This window comes from Sus scrofa, chromosome 4 (genome assembly GCF_054392235.1).
Source record: "Sus scrofa isolate SSC_HxYL_T2T_F1_AM1 chromosome 4, Sscrofa_HxYL_maternal_Yorkshire_Landrace_v2.0, whole genome shotgun sequence".
Classification (NCBI taxonomy): Eukaryota; Metazoa; Chordata; class Mammalia; order Artiodactyla; family Suidae; genus Sus; species Sus scrofa.
The window spans coordinates 78,741,101-78,757,593 of record NC_139386.1 but is presented as its reverse complement, the minus strand read 5'-3'; the positions used below and the strand labels follow the sequence as shown (position 1 = coordinate 78,757,593).

The window sequence follows — 16,493 nt, the reverse complement described above, 5'->3', positions numbered from 1 at the left end:
ACTATAAATATAATAAATTCATCGAGTAGTAAAAAAAGAAAAAAAAATACCTCTGGGAACTAATCAATCATCACAGGAATTTTTAAATTGTAAATGAAGCAAAAATGGCTCTTTTCAAGCTCATAACTTAACTATAGCAGTTTCAGCTGTATAGACTTATTTTCTAAAAAGTTAACTAAAACCTTTTTCCCTTTTTAAAAAAGTCTTTCTTATTTTTTAATACAGTTTTAAAGGTTACACCCAATAGTGTGTACCTCCTACTCTGCCACCCCCATATTGCTCCCCACTAGTAATGGATCTCTGAATCTGCTTTTTTTTGGTCTTTTTGTCTTTTTAGGGCTGCACCCCTGGCCTATGGAGGTTCCCAGGCTAGGGGTCTAATAAGAGCTGTAACTGCCAGCCTGCACCACAGCCACAGCCACGCCAGATCCAAGTCACATCTGTGATCTACACCACAGCTCATGGCAACGCCAGATCCTTAACCCACTAAATAAGGTCAGGGATCAAGCCCGCAACCTCATGGTTCCTATTCAGATTCATTTCCGCTGCGCCACGGTGGGAACTCCCTGAGTCTGCTTCTTATTTTGTTATATTCACTAATTTGCTGTGTTTTTTAGATTCTACATGTCAGATCATACGGTATTTGTCTTTGACTTATTTCAGTTAGCATAATGACCTCCAAGTCCATCCACGTTGCTGCAGATGGCAAAATTTTGGGTTTTTTATGGCCAAGTAGCATTCAGTTGTGTGTATGTATGTATGTCTATATATATATATATACACACACCACATCTTCTTTATTTTTTCATGTGGATATAAACTATATTGAACTCAGTTTGATGTCTAATATTATGAGGTTTCCTATGTTTTAAAACATCACCTCTTCTTTATCCACTCTTCTGTGGATGGACACAGGTTGCTGCCATACCTTGGCAGTTGTAAATAATGCTGCTATGAACATTGGGGTGCATGTATCTTTACAAATTAGTGTTTTTGCTTTTTTCAGATATATGCCCGGGTATGGAATTGTTGGGTCCGATGGTAGTTCTAGTTTTAGTTTTTAGAGGAACCTCCACACTGTTCTGCACAGTGGCTGCACCAGTTCACATTCTCCCCAACCGTGTACGGAGCTTCCCTTTTCTCCACATCCTCGCCAACATTTGTTATTTTGTTCTCTTGATGACAGCCATTCTGGCAGGCGTGAGGTGATCTCCTTGTGGTTTTCCCTTTTTTAAGAGAGATTCCCCTGGAGCTTCAGCGGCTGGTCCGTGGCGGCCACGTGAACTTGGATATGGAGGACCATCAGGATCAGGAGTATGTTAAGCCCAGGCTGAGGTTCAAGGCTTTCAGTGGAGAGGGACAGAAACTTGGAAGGTAAGATCCTAGCTGAGAAAAACACTTGTCTTGTTCAATATGCATTTGCTTTGAAAAGAAAAGCAAAATCACCTAAAAGTAAAAACTAAAATACGAACTGTATAGACCTTGCTGATGGAATTAGATGTGCAAATCTGGTGATAGTGTTGGCAGGTAATACTTAGACAGCAGGTACCACATTCCTGGCCCTCTAGGCACGTTCGCCTGCATTGACCCTCTAATCGTCACAACAGCTCCTCGGCATAGGTCCTCTTATTACTCCTTGTGTAATGCAGTCGTTTGCCATGGGTGAGCTAGTAAGTGGTCAGCCTGCGGGGGTCACACCAGGCATTCAGGCTATGGAGCCTGTGCTCTTTACCACCGAGCCATCATCCCGCCTGTTTCTGATTACGATTTCATGGGCTCAGAGAGGGGAAATGTTGATGAGCTGAAAACCGTAGATACTTTAGGTCACAGCTATAAGCATCCCTCTGCCGTAGGTAGCTGTTGAGCTCCCAAAGCAAAAGCAGTGTGCTTAAATTGGTTATTTGCCGTATATTTTAAGCAGCCAAACTCTTCCTTCAAGTTATAGAAACAGATATAGAACTTCTCTGATTGTAGGAAGAGGGAATTTTCTCTGAGACATTTTCCAAAGAACCCCGGGACTTTGCCAAGCATGATTCAGACAAAGCCAGCGTGCATGGTGGAATGTCTGAGTGGGCTCCCTTGTAACAGCCACAGCTCGGCTCTTCCTGAACCTTGTAAAGTGTGCAGGTGGAGCGTGACCATCCCTTTGTCCACACGTTACTGCAGGTGGCGTGCTGAACTGTGGCTGAACTTCCAGCGTCCCTTTTGTACACGCTTTGTCCTTTCGATGCGAGTCCTTCCCCTCCAGGTTTTTTTCAGGTGCTTTGTGCACACAGGTTCTCTTTCCTCATTCATTTCCCAGCAAAGGAACGAATTCAGTATCCGTTCTTTCACCTGTCTTATATCTCAAGTCTCCCTTTCTATATCTTCGTCTTTGATGAGAGGCTGACTTCTGAGATGTGTGGAGCGCACAGTAACAGGAATTGACCTGGCTTTTAGGACAGATCTGCTTGGAACTTTTCGCTCTCATCTCCTTACTGCCAACACAGTCAGGCTTCTCCTGAATCATTCTATTTCTTCCCTCCTTTTGATTTCATAACTCTGACCCCAGATTTTTTTTTTCTTTTCTTTTTTTTTTTTTTTTTGGCTGCATCATGCAGCCACTTGATGTGGAATCTCAGTTCCCAGACTGGAGATTAAAAGTGCCAAATCTAGGCGTTCCCATTATGGCACAGTGGAAACGAATCCGAGTAGTATCCATGAGGTTGCAGGCTCAATCTCTGGTCTTGCTCAGTGGGTTAATGATCCAGCATTGCATGAACTGTGCTGTGGGTCGCAGACTCAGCTCGGATGCCGCATTGCTGTGGCTCTGGGAAGGCCAGCAGCAACAGCTCTGAATAGAGCCCTAGCCTGGGAACCTCCACATGCCATGCATGTAGCCCTAAGAAGACAAAAGACAAAAAATAAATAAATAAATAAAAGTGCCAAATCTAACCACTAGGCCACCAGAAACTCCTACCCAGATACTTTTAATATTTTTCAGCACTTCTCTTTTATGACTTAATATTTGCTGATGTGGTAGTTTTTAATTAAAACCCAAGTAAAATGCCCAATTATCTCTGTTTCATATATATTCTTTATATTTACATTCGTGACCAAGAATTAATGTTAGAGTGCGTATCTTATTTAGTGGAAGTACAGTTGACTCTTGAACAACTCAGACTGTGGAACCAGGGCCACTGACTCTGAACAGTCAAATCCTCTCTTATAACTGATAGTTGGCTCTGTATCCACAATTCCCCACAAATTCGGCCAGCTGAAGATCATGCAGTACTCTATACTAGATCTTGTAATAGCAGTTGCTATTGAAGAAAAGCCACGCATAAGTGGACCTGCCCAGCTCAAACCCATGTTGGTCCAGAGTCACCTGTATAGCAAACCTAGAATTGAAACTGAAGAAGGTTGCCTAAAGGGAAGGCAGCTGAGAAGACCCAGTGATTACAACTGGCAACCGCACTCACAAAAAGGATTTTTTTATCTGATCGCAATATAAATTCCAGCCTTTTCTTCATAAGGCAGATAACTAGAGAAAATGACCAAAGAAAAGAAAATGAGGGATGAGAATGGCAAAGATATGTGGTGATGATACTGTGTTAGTCATTAGTCATAAAGGTCAGGGTTTTTGATTACAGAAAACAGAATCTACTTGCTGTATTAAATAGTAAGAATTTTCTTACAGAGCCTTGGACAATTTATAGCATTTCTGGAAGAGTTAACACACCAAGCTTCCCTTGGTCAGGAGAAGCAAATACAATGGAGAACTTTCTAGAGAAGGCCTCCTGTGTCCCCATCAGTTGCTCAGTGCCCATGAAGCCAGGGCCCAGAACGACCCTCCCACCAGGATGGCACTAGGAGAACCACGCGCCTCTAGCACCTTGGGCACCAAGAGCCACGTCATCACTTCACAGTCTCGAACCTGCTGGAGGAAGGGTAGATGTACACGATCCTGGCCGCAGGGGAGTCTGGGAAGTGTAATCCTTAGCATTTTCAGCTTCTGTTATTTAGGGAATTTCCACTAGGAGATCAGCATGCTGGTGTGAGCCTCGTTAAACCCATGAGTCCCAGCGTGGAATTGTTGAGTACGTGTATTCTGAGAGAGTGAGGATAGCATGGACATGTCAGAAGGCTTCACATTAAGAAATATTTTAAAATACAGGGCATTCCCTTTGTGACTCAGTGAGTTAAGAACCCAGCATAGGATCCATAAGGATGCAGGTTTAATCCCTGGCCTCGCTCAGTGGCTTAAGGATCAGATGGGTTTCAGACTTATTTTCTGAAGAGACAGATGATTTAAAAAAAACAAAAAGAACAGAAGTTCCCGTTGTGGTTCAGTGGGTTAAGAATCCGACTAGTATCCATAAGGATGCGGGTTCGATCCCTGGCCTCGCTCAGTGGGTTAAGGATCCTGCATTGCCGTGAGCTGTGGTGTAGGTTGTAGACACAGCTTGGATCCCATGTATCTGCGGCTATGGTGTAGGCCTGCAGCTGCAGCTCAGATTCTACCCCTAGCCTAGGAACTTCCATATGCTGCAGGTGCAGCCCTAAAAAGATTTAAAAAAAAAAAAAGATAATTAGAAATGATTCAGTAGTTAGCAGTCTAATTGCAAGTATAACTTTACATAGATGGAAACTAAATTTATTGTGGTATAAAATTATTATGGGGTAATCCTAATGCAATACAAATTTAACCCAGTACCCTCACATAAAGTTGTAGGAACAGGCGAGTCACAGCTGTAGAACTGCAGGTTCACGGTGGTCGAACAGGACAGTTTCTGAGTAAAAATGAGCTTGGCAAACCAGGTAGAGCTAGAACGTCTCAGAGTCACTTTATCGGCAGGACTAACAAATGGACATTCACAGTAGGCTTTTGAGCTGGTGTGTGATGATAAAAATCGTGTTTGGAATTTCCTGCCTAAGAGCAGTCACTGCCTCCTGTCACATTGTGCATCCAAAAGGCTCTAGTTGCCATTTTCCCCCTTCCAGCCACTACACCTGACATGTGACTTTGTCTTGGTCCCCAGACCCTTGATCAGCCTCTCTTCTCCAGAGTCTAAAGGCCCTTCCTTCCTGCCTTTGCTTCATTTCCCGACATAGCGGTTCCGCAGCCCTGCTTACTCTGTGCAGCCCGGGCTGGGTCTGCCTGTGTGGTTCGGTGCTGTCTGCCCGGCAGGGGGCTGGCCTCTCCTGCTCTCCAAGGACTGCTCCCAGGGCTCCCCGCCTCCCTTTAGTCCCCTCCCCCGACCCTCCCCCCACCAGCAGCTTCCCTGAGAAAATAGAGCCTAACAAGAATTAGCTTTATTACTACGTTGCTCTTAGCCTCTGAGTTTATTAAACGGTCCTCACCACTGCCCTTTAAGGTCTGGGGAATCAACCCACTTCCAAACTACATCCTTTCCTCCATTTGGCCTAGAAAGCCTGTTGTAGCAATTAACTTTCCTCTTTTAAAATTTTTCTTTTTACTGTAATATAATGTACATACAGTATATTTAAAATGTCACTACGGCTTGATAAATTGAATGATGAGATATTTGAAGTAACAAGCAGCTATGACTTTGAAAGTTAAAGTTAATGTAACTTTTTAAAGTGACACTAACTTCAAAAAGTAACACTAGGAGTTCCCGTTGTCGTGTCGCAGCGGAAACGAATCCAACTAGGAACCATGAGGTTGCAGGTTCTATCCCTGGCCTTGCTCAGTAGGTTAAGGATCCGGTGTTGCTGTGGCTGTAGTGTAGGCTGGTGGCAACAGCTGCAATTGGACCCCTATCCTGGGAATTTCCATATGCCTCAGGTGCAGTCCTGAAAAAAAGACAAAAGACAAAAAAAAAAAAAAATTAACACTAACCAGCTTGTTCACTGCCTCTCTTTTCGGCTGTCTCTGTGACTGAGGTTTCCTTCCCTGTAAAATGAGGTGATTGGCCCAAGTTATCTTGAAAGTTCATTCCAGTCCTCAGTGTTATATTCCCTGCAGTTTCATATGACATACACACATCTTACAAAGAAGCACATGAAAGCTTTTCTTTCCTGGAGTCCCCGCCCTGTAATTAGTTTGATGTTTTCAGCAGAAGCTTACCTGGTCAGAATCTATTTTAAACAGAAAGGATTAGAGTACACAAACAGCAATATGAGGCAGCTTTATGTCGTGGAAAGAACCCACAATGAACCTGAGCTTTCTCACCTGGCGGTGGCCGATGACAGTAACTTTCCCTTCCCTGATTGTTAGGATGAGAGCCCCAGTGCTATCGGCTAACTGGGAGGCAGAGCCAGCTCCGTGAGAGCACTAGTCCATGTGTGCCTGATGCATTTCCCCTTTACAGCAGTGCTGCCGTCCAAGCTCACAGAGGAGGAAACTTGGGCACAAAGAAGTGAAGTGACTGGGGGGAGGGGCAGAGTCAACCCTGGAGCTGCGCCCTGGAGCCCTGCTGTCACCTGCTGGGCAACAGTGCCTCCCTCCGTCAGATTCTAAATGAAATAACAGCAGCGGCAGAAGCGGTGCTGGTGGTGATATGATAACACTGTGTAGACCCGGTTACCGGGGTGCAAAGGGAGGGCCAAGAGGCCCCCTGCCTTCATCATCTCCCATCCCCTCGGCTTTCACCCGCTCGCTGTGCAAGGCCAGGGCTGTTGGCACAGTCACCAGCTTGGCAGAGCAGCTGTTCCAGCCCTCAGTTCCAGTCTTGGAAGAAAAGTCCTTAATCCTGAGCAGTGATTGCAGATCCTCATTTTTTCCTTTTTCATATCGTTATCATCTACATTCTGAAATTCGTTCTAAAATAAGTGCCAGGAAATAGCTAAGGAAGCCAGAAGTATTAGCAGCAAGTGCCTGTTAATTTTCCCACTTTGCTGTATATTCTGAGAAGCTTTTAGGATGGGTGTGAGTCATGATGAGATAGGTTTACACTAGACTAAAACTCACATGCTCATAGGACTTTTATACTAATCTATGCTTATTTTTTTCAAAGGAACATCAGTTATAGGGTGCCCTCTAAGTCTCAGTATTTGAGAGAGTGCCAACATGAAGACTATCAAAGAATCCCTTCAGATGACTGAGGGGATTAAGATTTGATGGGTATAAAGAACTTGGCTAAATGTCTCTTAATAGATTTTCATTTCTTAATCAAAAAGCCCCCTATTTTTAATGTTCACTTTCTGCTTACAACCACGGAGCATTCTGCTCACATTAGAAGGCACCAAGGTCACTAGTAATCACGGCCCAGCGGCCAGATACCCTGTCACACAAGGCTCCTTCTAAACTCATCACAGTAGATTAAATTTCACTTCTCACTAACACTTAGGAATTACTTCTCCTTTGAAAAGCAGTAACTACTGAAATCAGATATTTTTAAATAACATCAACTAAGTTTAAATTCATAGCTAAGTGCTGATGATGTGTCCAAAAATAGCTGGTACCTCTGGAAACGCTGTTGTCAGCACTACATTAAGGCTCATTGGTTGGATAGACTTATAATAGAACATAATTTTACTTCCCCCCACTTTCTAAATAATAGAACTGGGATTCGATGAGATTAATTTACTTACTCAAGTTCACCCAGTTACCAGAGCTGGAGTTGGAAACCACATCCGTCCGTGCTTGGGCTCGTCCCTGGGCGTCATCCCCAAGCTGCTCAGGTTTCTGACAGAAGACTCTTGCGAACGGTCTCAGGAAAGTGCAGAGGGATGAAGGAGGAAGGAGCACAGGGTTAGGCTTTCAAAAGAGGTTGGAGAAACTGAATCAGAATCACAGGATCCACACCGGTAACTGATGAGGGTGGAGTCAGCGGGGCCGTACAGATTCTGGTCCCCATTCTCATTCTTTCATCCTTCTTTCTTCCTTAGCCTCACACCCGAAATAGTCAGCACGCCGTCCTCCCCAGAAGAAGAGGAGAAGTCTCTGCTCAGTGCAGTTGTTCTCATTGATGATTCAGTGCCAACGACAAAAATTCAGATCAGATTAGCCGACGGGAGCCGCTTGATACAAAGATTCAATAGTACACACAGGTAAGCTTGCTGTCACTTGCTCTGTAAACCTGGATGCAGCTTGAGTAGGAAAGCATATGAGACTCTTTAGATTTACTTTTGAATTAAGTTTTTGACAAGACAAAAACTCCTAAAGGGTAATAGCTGTGTGTAACACTCAGTGTTTAAACATCCTCGGTAAACTGTCCAAGTACTGATGCAGATCCAGATACCACTCAAAAATAAAGAAAATTGTTAAAATCTACAGTTTTGCACTGTTGCTAAAACAATGTAAAGTTGAGTCAGATTTGATTTACTATATAGTGAAACCTTATTTGGACTTCTTTAAAAATTTATGATATTTCTGGAGTTCCAGCTGTGGCCCATCAGAAACAAACCCAACTATTATCCATGAGGTTTTGGGTTCAACCTCTGGCCTCACTCAGTGGGTTAAGGATCTGGCGTTGCCATGAGCTGTGGTGTAGGTTGCAGACATGGCTGGGATCCCAAGTTGCTGCGACTGTGGTGTAGGCCAGCAGCTGTAGCTCCATTTTGACCCCTACCCTGGGAACTTCCATGTACCATGGGTGTGGCCCTAAAAAGCCAAAAAAAAAAATATATATATATATATGATAATTCTGATTGGAGTTAACTTTCTTGATAACATAAATTTGTAGGGTAAATAAAGTTTAATTGTGCTGTCATTGAGTACTTCAGATAAATGGTTTTAAATGTCGTTTTAACATTTGTACATTTGTTGTGCTAATAAGATATTTTTATTTGTTCCTTGTGTCCCACTAAGATTCATTTATGATCTTAGTTGAGTTACTGTGTGTATGTGAAAGTGATTTTTAAAAATTATTCTTCTAATTTACACTTCTCATAGTTACGGAATCATATTGATACAGACCAATCTAAGCTACCTTTTTCTAGGTCATGTGCTGCTGAGATATTTTATACTCTGAAAAAAGTAGGCCCAGTACTTTCAGTGTAATAACCTTGTTGACATTTATCTTAAAGTACATAATTAACCTCAAAATTGTGTCCTTTAACAGTGAAAGTAAATGTTAGATACAATCCAAAGTTAATCCTCAGATTTTTTTTTCATTTTTTTAAGTTTTACTGAAGTATAGTTGATTTACAATGTTGTGATCATTTCTCCTGTACAACACAGTGATTCGGTTATACATGTACACACAGCCATTCTTTCTCAGGTATGGATTATTATGGATTATTTCCCAGATAGGTGATCACAGAATATTGGGTAGAGTTCCCTCTGCTGTGCAGCAGGGCCCTGTGCTCACATTTTATCTCAAAACTAAGACAAATGTATCCATTGAAATTAAGGTTATAAGATATTTAAATAAGGATTATAATTGTGTGATTTTTTTTTAATTATCTAATTTTAGCTAAAAGCTTAAATGACAATAAAAGTTTTGTATCACAAATTGTTTTTGTTTTATTTCTTCAGGATCCTGGATGTTCGGGACTTTATTGTACAGTCCCGTCCCGAATTTGCAACTCTTGACTTTATTCTCGTGACTTCATTTCCAAACAAAGAGCTAACAGATGAAAGCCTGACACTACAAGAAGCAGATATTCTTAACACTGTGATACTCCAGCAACTAAAATGATACTGCTCCTGCCCATGCAGTAGCACGTAGGAACAATAATGTGCCATATTAGTGAGGAAAATACCTAGAGCGTAAAAAATTATTTTTATTATTTATACAGATGCATTTTGGTTTTATTCTTATTCTGTCGTCTAGCTTTAGCATAGATGAATTTGGACTAGGAATAGATTTTGAGGTAAATATGTTTGAGGTTTTAGTTGCAAGGGCTGTCTTCTGTTGATAGATTGTAAATATTCAGGCAGGCCAATTTGTTACATGCTCAGTTAATGTAATAGCATTTGTTTGCAGAGAAAATTAACAAAACCCCATTTTGATAAATGCATTTGGTGAATTTGCACTAAAGTTCTTGATGCTGCATTGATTAACAGCCATTAAGAAATCCTCTGATCTGATACTTTGAAAATTTTTCTGTAGTGCAATGCTAAAAAGTATCTCTATTCTGATCTTGAAATACTTTGATCAAACAGTTATTCCTCCTATTAAGATTTACACATCCTTTTTACTTGCTGATTTAGCTACTTTACTCTTGCCAAAAAGTACAGTTTAGACTTAAAATATTTTCCAGAACTATGACCATCATAAATGAGAAACAAAGACATCAAGGCCAGCAGTTCTTGAGAAGATGTGTAAGACTCTGTTTTGAAATAGAGCAGTTACAGTCTCTCAGAGCCTACCTTGATCACATTCATTTGTTCATTCAACACATTTGTCTAGGGTCCAGGACCCACTGTTTCTACTAAACACTGTTCTAAGTGTTCAACCCAGAATGTATTCTGCTCTGAGGCAAAACAAGTGTAGACATTCAGGAGTGTAAATCCTGTCGGCCAGACTGGATCTGAAGAATTACCAGCATGAATGTCTGCCTACGTGCTGAAGCCACGTTTTTCCTGATGGTGGAGGCTACAGCAGGAATGAAAGAAAGGCTTTTTCGTCTTCCCAGATACCATTTCATCTTTAGTCACCACTCCGGGTTAGTTGTTTATGCTGCTGTAACAAGTTACTACAAATTCAGTGGCTTAAAATGGCCCAGGTTTCTTATACTTCCATAGGTCAGACGTCTCAGATGGGCCTCAGCAGCTGAAGTCAGGTGCCAGCAGGGCTGCGTTCCTTTGGGGAGGCTCTAGAGGAGAAATGTCTCCTTGCCTTACAGTTCTAGAGGCCACTGCATTCCTTGGCCTGTGGCTTCCTTTTTCTGTCTTCACAGCCAGCAACGTTGTGTCTCTCTCCCTCTTCTCTGTTCATCACATTTCTTTGACAACAGCCAGGAAAGGCTCTCTGCTTTTAAGGACTCATGTAATTAGATTGGCTCTACTGGATAGTCTGGGATTATCTCCCCATCATGTGGTCCATAGTAGCCCCAAATCCCTGAAGTCCCCTTTGCCATGTAAGGTGACATGTCACAGGTTTCTTCTGGAGGCACCAGGGGTGGTCTGTTCTTTGCCTCTTTCACCTCAGAGACACTGCTGGCACCCCTTCACTTACGGCTGTATCCCTCGGATCCACTTCTGTCCCAGCATCTTTTACTACAGGCTTTTATTCTCTGGCTTTCTTCTTACAGGGACCCTAGTGGTTACAGTTGGTTAGCCTGGTCATTCAGGGTGATCTCATCTCAAAGTGCTTAACCTCATCACATCAGCAAAGTCTCTTCTACCACATAGGGTAACAAATTCGTAGGTTTGGGGATTAGAATGTGAACACTTGAGGAAGCGCTATATCCACCACAGTCCACTCCCGCCTGGAGATTCACGTTCCACATAAACATCTCCCCTTCCCCAAGTGCTCGGAATCCTTGGTCCATTACAACATCAACCTAAATTGCAAAACCTTAACCTGCATCTCACCAGCTCAGAGGTCCCAAAACTCACTTAAATCATCTCAGTCAAGTAGGAGTGAGGGAGTTCCTGTCGTGGCGCAGTGGTTAATGAATCCGACTAGGAACCATGAGGTTGCGGGTTCGATCCCTGGCCTTGCTTCAGTGGGTTAAATATCCAGCGTTGCCGTGAGCTGTGGTGTAGGTCACAGACGCGGCTCAGATCCCACGTTGCTGTGGCTCTGGTGTAGGCCAGTGGCTACAGCTCCGATTCCACCCCTAGCCTGAGAATCTCCATATGCCACAGGAGCGGCTCTAGAAAAGGCAGAAAGACAAAACAAAAAACAAAAAAAAACAAAAGTAGGAGTGAGGATCGGAGTATGATTCCTGGGACAAGGTTTCTCCAGCTGGGCCCCTGTGAACCCAGGAAACCGGTTATCTGCTCCCAAATATAATGATAAGACAGGCAGAGAATAATAGTTGCAGACATTCCTGTTCAAAAAAACAGAAGATGGAATGAAAAAGAAGGAGCCACCAGTGTCAAGCAGTTGGGAAGTTGCACCAGGCACTGCATTAGGTTCAAAGCCAGGGAGTATCTGTGCCCACAGCAGCATCCTCTAGGCTTGAGACTGTCACTCAGTCACCTCTTTTTTTCCCATGCTGGGGGCACTCAGTGTTTACAGCTGAGTAATCTTTTCAGCTTATTTCTTGCCTGTGGAATTGTGGGCAGCCCAGCCTCCTTTTTTCATTCATAGAACCGCTGTCCCTTTTGGTGTAATGGCAGTGTGTGCTGGTGTAACTTTCTCAAGAAACATATAGATCTTCTGTGTATGTTACAAGAGATTCACTCCATTAAACTAGAGGCTACTACACAGAACTTTCCCAGCTAATCCAGTTCACATTTTTGGCTTTTTCTGAGATGGCTGAAGGGGCCTTTGAGTAACACCCTTAATCTCTTCAAAGAGCCTTTTATGTGACCTTTTTTTATCTTTCTCTGGTACTAGCAAGAGGTCATCCAGTGCACTGTTCCGTCTTCCCTAGAGCAGGCTTTCTGGGCAGTGAATCTCTTCGTTTTAATGCCTTTGTCTTTCAAGTAAGCTGAGAAGTTCCAAGTCATTACGCCCTGTTTCTTTTTTTAACGGCCCTTCCCTCAACTTACCTATTTCCTCTCACATCCTCCTATAATCTGTAAGAAGAAAGCAGGCTGCACCTGTTAACACTTTGTTCCGAAATCTCTTCTGCTGAATATCTGAAGTTTCTCCTCAGGACTGAGTGCTTTCTGTCACTGCAGTCACAGCGCAGTGGAGCTTTTGCCACCATATCGCGGGGACTCTCTTTGCCTTCACTTTCCAGCACGTGTTGCTCCTTCCTGACTCCCCTCACCAGCAGCGCCCTTAACGTCCTCATTTCAGTAACCTTGCCCTTCTTCCCAGCAGCGCCGGTGTCCTCTGTGCGCCCCTCACCTCCTCAGCACCCTCGCTGCTGTCACCGTCCATGTACCTGCTCACAGTGTTCAAGACAATCTCAGCTCTCTCTGCCGCCCTCCGGGGTTCTCCCACCTGCTGCCCAGAGCCCAGTTGCCAAAGCCGCCTCCGCGGTTGTCGGCATGCGTCACAGTGGCACCCGGTTCCCGGTGGCCAGAGACGCCTGCCTGCCTGTTCACTGCCAGTTGACCTGAATGTGCCAATAGGAGCTTCGGACTCCACCTGTCTCAGGGGCTTGGGTGGCTTCAGGGAGCTGCACTTACCTGCGGGTGGGGCGGGGGGGTGGCGGCTGCGGCCGGAAGCGCCCCCCTGGAAGCGGTGCCCTCGCTGCCACCACGCGGAGAGTTTCCCCCTCGGTGTCAGCGTCGGGATAGAGAGAGAAGCGGTTCCCAAGTCTCCTCCTTACGGGAGGAGGCCCTGTGCCCGCCAGTAACTGAAATCGACCCAGAGAACATAGAACACACACACGACATCACCGAAAGCCAGTCTTTGTGCAGAAAGGTGACCAAGGGAAAACTATTCTCAAGGAGCAAAATCGTTTTCCTAAGGAAATAATCTATTGAAACAAATGCACATTTTTAAGCAAAAGGGCATTTCCCTGTTTTTGATTAAGAAAATGGAGGAAAAAAAATAACCAAACCCTGTGGAAGACTATTTGACATTTTATTCTTGCAGTTTCTTTTTAATCAGTTAAACGAGTGCCTACAGATGCACATACAGAAACAACTGCCACTTCTGTACATACTAGTCTTCCAGAATAGGTTCCCGTGGGGGGAGAATTAAACATCCAGAGGAAAGAACCACTTGTCGTGTTCTGCAGAGGGTTTTGCTTCATATAGAATTCTCCTGAATTCTTTTTACTGTTGTAGTCATTGTAACTTTTAAAATTTATGATCATCTCTGGAAAGATTGTTAACAATGAACAGACAACCATGTGTGATGTCAGTTGTTTTGCATGACATGTAAAAAGTTTTAAGTGTCTGCTTACCAATAAAGAATGTTTTCCCTGAAAGTCATTGAAAATCCTTTTCAAGATGGCCTCAATTTGCGGTTTTATTTGAGTGGCTTCCTGGAGTATTTTAAGCGTGAGTAGCTCTGGCTCATTTTTTTGATGGGCAGGAGGAACTGAGTTGTAGCAGTGTTATCTTGGTTTCCCATGACTGATTTTGTTTTTATTCCACCAAAATAAAGGTGCAAATGTTTAACTTGTTATCACAATGGATCTCTGAAAACCTTGTCACAATGTATGTTGTTGAGAAAGTGCCTCATGTTTTCCCCTTCGGAGTTTTTGTCCCTGATGCCAATAAAGGTATGTGTCCAGTGTGTCATAAAACACTTGTATAAAGGCTCTGTTCAATTTTAAAGTGTCTTTTAACTCCAAGTAAATATTTTATAAAAGGAGCCCCAGTGCCTGTGTATGAGGGGTGTGTATGTGCGTGTACAGCACATATAAATCACTCATGTGGCCCAGAGCTAACAGCTAGCTCTAGAACATGGTTAATTAGGTCCTACATTGGAGTTTCTCTATTTGGTAACTTTCCCACTTTGCTTTTCATCTTTGTCTCTGTGGGAAAGGCTTGATTCTTGTCATGTTAATAGATTTTGTCATTTTTATCCTAGGATCAAGAACTTGGAAAATTTAGTTTTCAGTTTTCTATCAGAGTCAATGCCAGTTGGGAAGTAGCAACCATAAATACCACAGAGTCAGATAATCAGTAGGCTTGGAAGTGAAAGCATGAACACAGTTGAATACAAGTTGAGGTCCTGCTCCCAATAGCCTGGATTTTTTGTTGTTGTTGTTGTTCTTATTGTTAGTACCCTGGAATTTTGTTTTATTCATTTATTTATGTGTTTATTGTTAGCAGCCTGGAATTTTTAACTGGGTCTGGACTTGTAAGCTCAGAAGTAACACATTGTAGAAAGAAATGTTCATCCTTCCTACAAGTTGGTGTCAGATTTAACATTCTCTGAGGAGAGGTGGTCATTTTATTAGTGTTATCAAACTCTATGCCAATAAAAGTTTCATATATGCATAGTATAAATTCATGGTAACACCAAGGCTGAGAGGTGAGGGTTTTTTCTCCCCCTTGAAAACCTATTATAAATATTTATATGGTGGCCTCTTGATTAAGGATCTGGCATTGTCACTGCTACAGATCAGGTCACTGCTGTGGTGAGGGTTACATTCCTGGCCGGGAACACCCACATGCCCTGGGCACGGCTGAAATAAATAAATGTTGACAATTCAAGTAAATGATATGGTTTGAAATATTGTGTACATAGCTGTTCTGCTGCTACTCAAATTAATCTTTTTATTCTTTAATATTAAAAATGTGTGTGATTCATTTGCAATAGGAGTAGTTTTTTGGTTTTTGGGTTTTTTTTGTTTTTTTTTTGTTTTTTTTTCCTTTTTTAGCTGTCACGCAGTATATGGAGTTCCTGGGCCAGGGATCAGATCCAAGCCACAGCTGTGAGCTACACTGCAACTACTGCCACACCAGATCCTTTAACCCACTGTGCCGGCCAGGGATCGAATCTGTGCCCATTGCGCCACAGCGGGAACTGCAGGAGGAGTTTTAAATAAGATACCTGCTTGGGTTTAACATTTATCAAGGGCTCACTCAGAGCAGAGTCCTGTGCTTGGCGGGCAGCGTGTTAACTCACGGTCGGGTGTCACTCTGACCTCAGCTTGAATATGATTTCTTCAGAAAGGTTCTTCCCCCTGCCCTTCGGCTTCCACCCAAACCGTCCCCTTGTTCCTTGGTCCCACCGCCCTGCCTCAGCAATGCCAGTAGCATCTTGACAGGTTGTTTGGTTTTTACCCCTATCTCCTGATATTCAGGCACCCTATCTTGTTCCCATCAGGTGACATTACTAAGACAGTTTAGTGGTGAGTTTGATGTCCTTGATCCAGGAGAAAACAGTCCAGGCTTTGGGGGTACAGTGCCTCTCAGGCAGTGATGGGGCTGGGGAGCAAGCGTGGGTCGATAGGGGCTTAGAAGAGGCACAGCCCGGAGACAGGGGTGACCGGCTGCAAGGCAGGGCATTTCCTTCAAGCCTGGTGGGTCCCCTTTTCTAGGGCGAGGGGAGCCACTGAAGCGGAATTGGATCCAAGGATTGCAATTGGTGTGCCTCACAATTCCTTGACAGGTGTCCACAAACGCAGGCTGGTTTGGGTTTATTGGTGACGTGGGCCAAGCCCCTGGGGCAGCCTCTGTCTTACCAACTCCCCTCCCTGAATTTCTTGCCACAGATTCTCAGAATGTGGGTTTGTGAAAACAGGGGTTTTTTCTTATCTACTGCTATGTCCTTAGAGCCTAGAACAACTGAAATGTGCGAGTAACTCAGTACATGGTCAATAAGTCATAGGTCAGGGAATTAAGAATGGGCCCCTGAACCTTGGAAAAATTCATGTTTTAAAAAGGAGAGATTCTGAAGTTTCCGTCGTGGCGCAGTGGTTAACGAATCCGACTAGGAACCATGAGGCTGCGGGTTCGATCCCTGGCCTTGCTCAGTGGATTAAGAATCCGGCATTGCCATGAGCTGTGGTGTAGGTTGCAGACGCTGCTGGGATCTGGTGTTGCTGTGGCTCTGGCGTAGGCCGGCAACTAC

At 43.6% G+C, this 16,493-nt stretch overlaps 1 protein-coding gene across 2 annotated transcripts in view; it reads left to right on the top strand.

Annotated features, from left to right (window-relative positions):
• UBXN2B (UBX domain protein 2B) overlaps nt 1-14,214 on the top strand; it is a 32,256-nt gene extending 18,042 nt beyond the window's left edge. Inside the window, exons 6-8 of one of the 2 annotated variants that reach the window (XR_014843792.1) lie at nt 1,187-1,374; nt 7,834-7,995; nt 9,425-14,214. Coding sequence is in view for 1 of the 2 variants with exons in the window: in XM_001924982.8 (XP_001925017.1) it covers nt 1,237-1,374; nt 7,834-7,995; nt 9,425-9,587 (463 nt within the window). In the remaining variant the exon portion in view is untranslated. The remainder of the gene's footprint in view (nt 1-1,186; nt 1,375-7,833; nt 7,996-9,424) is intronic. The other variant, XM_001924982.8, reaches the window with a different exon arrangement.
• Nucleotides 14,215-16,493: the final 2,279 nt, after the last annotated feature.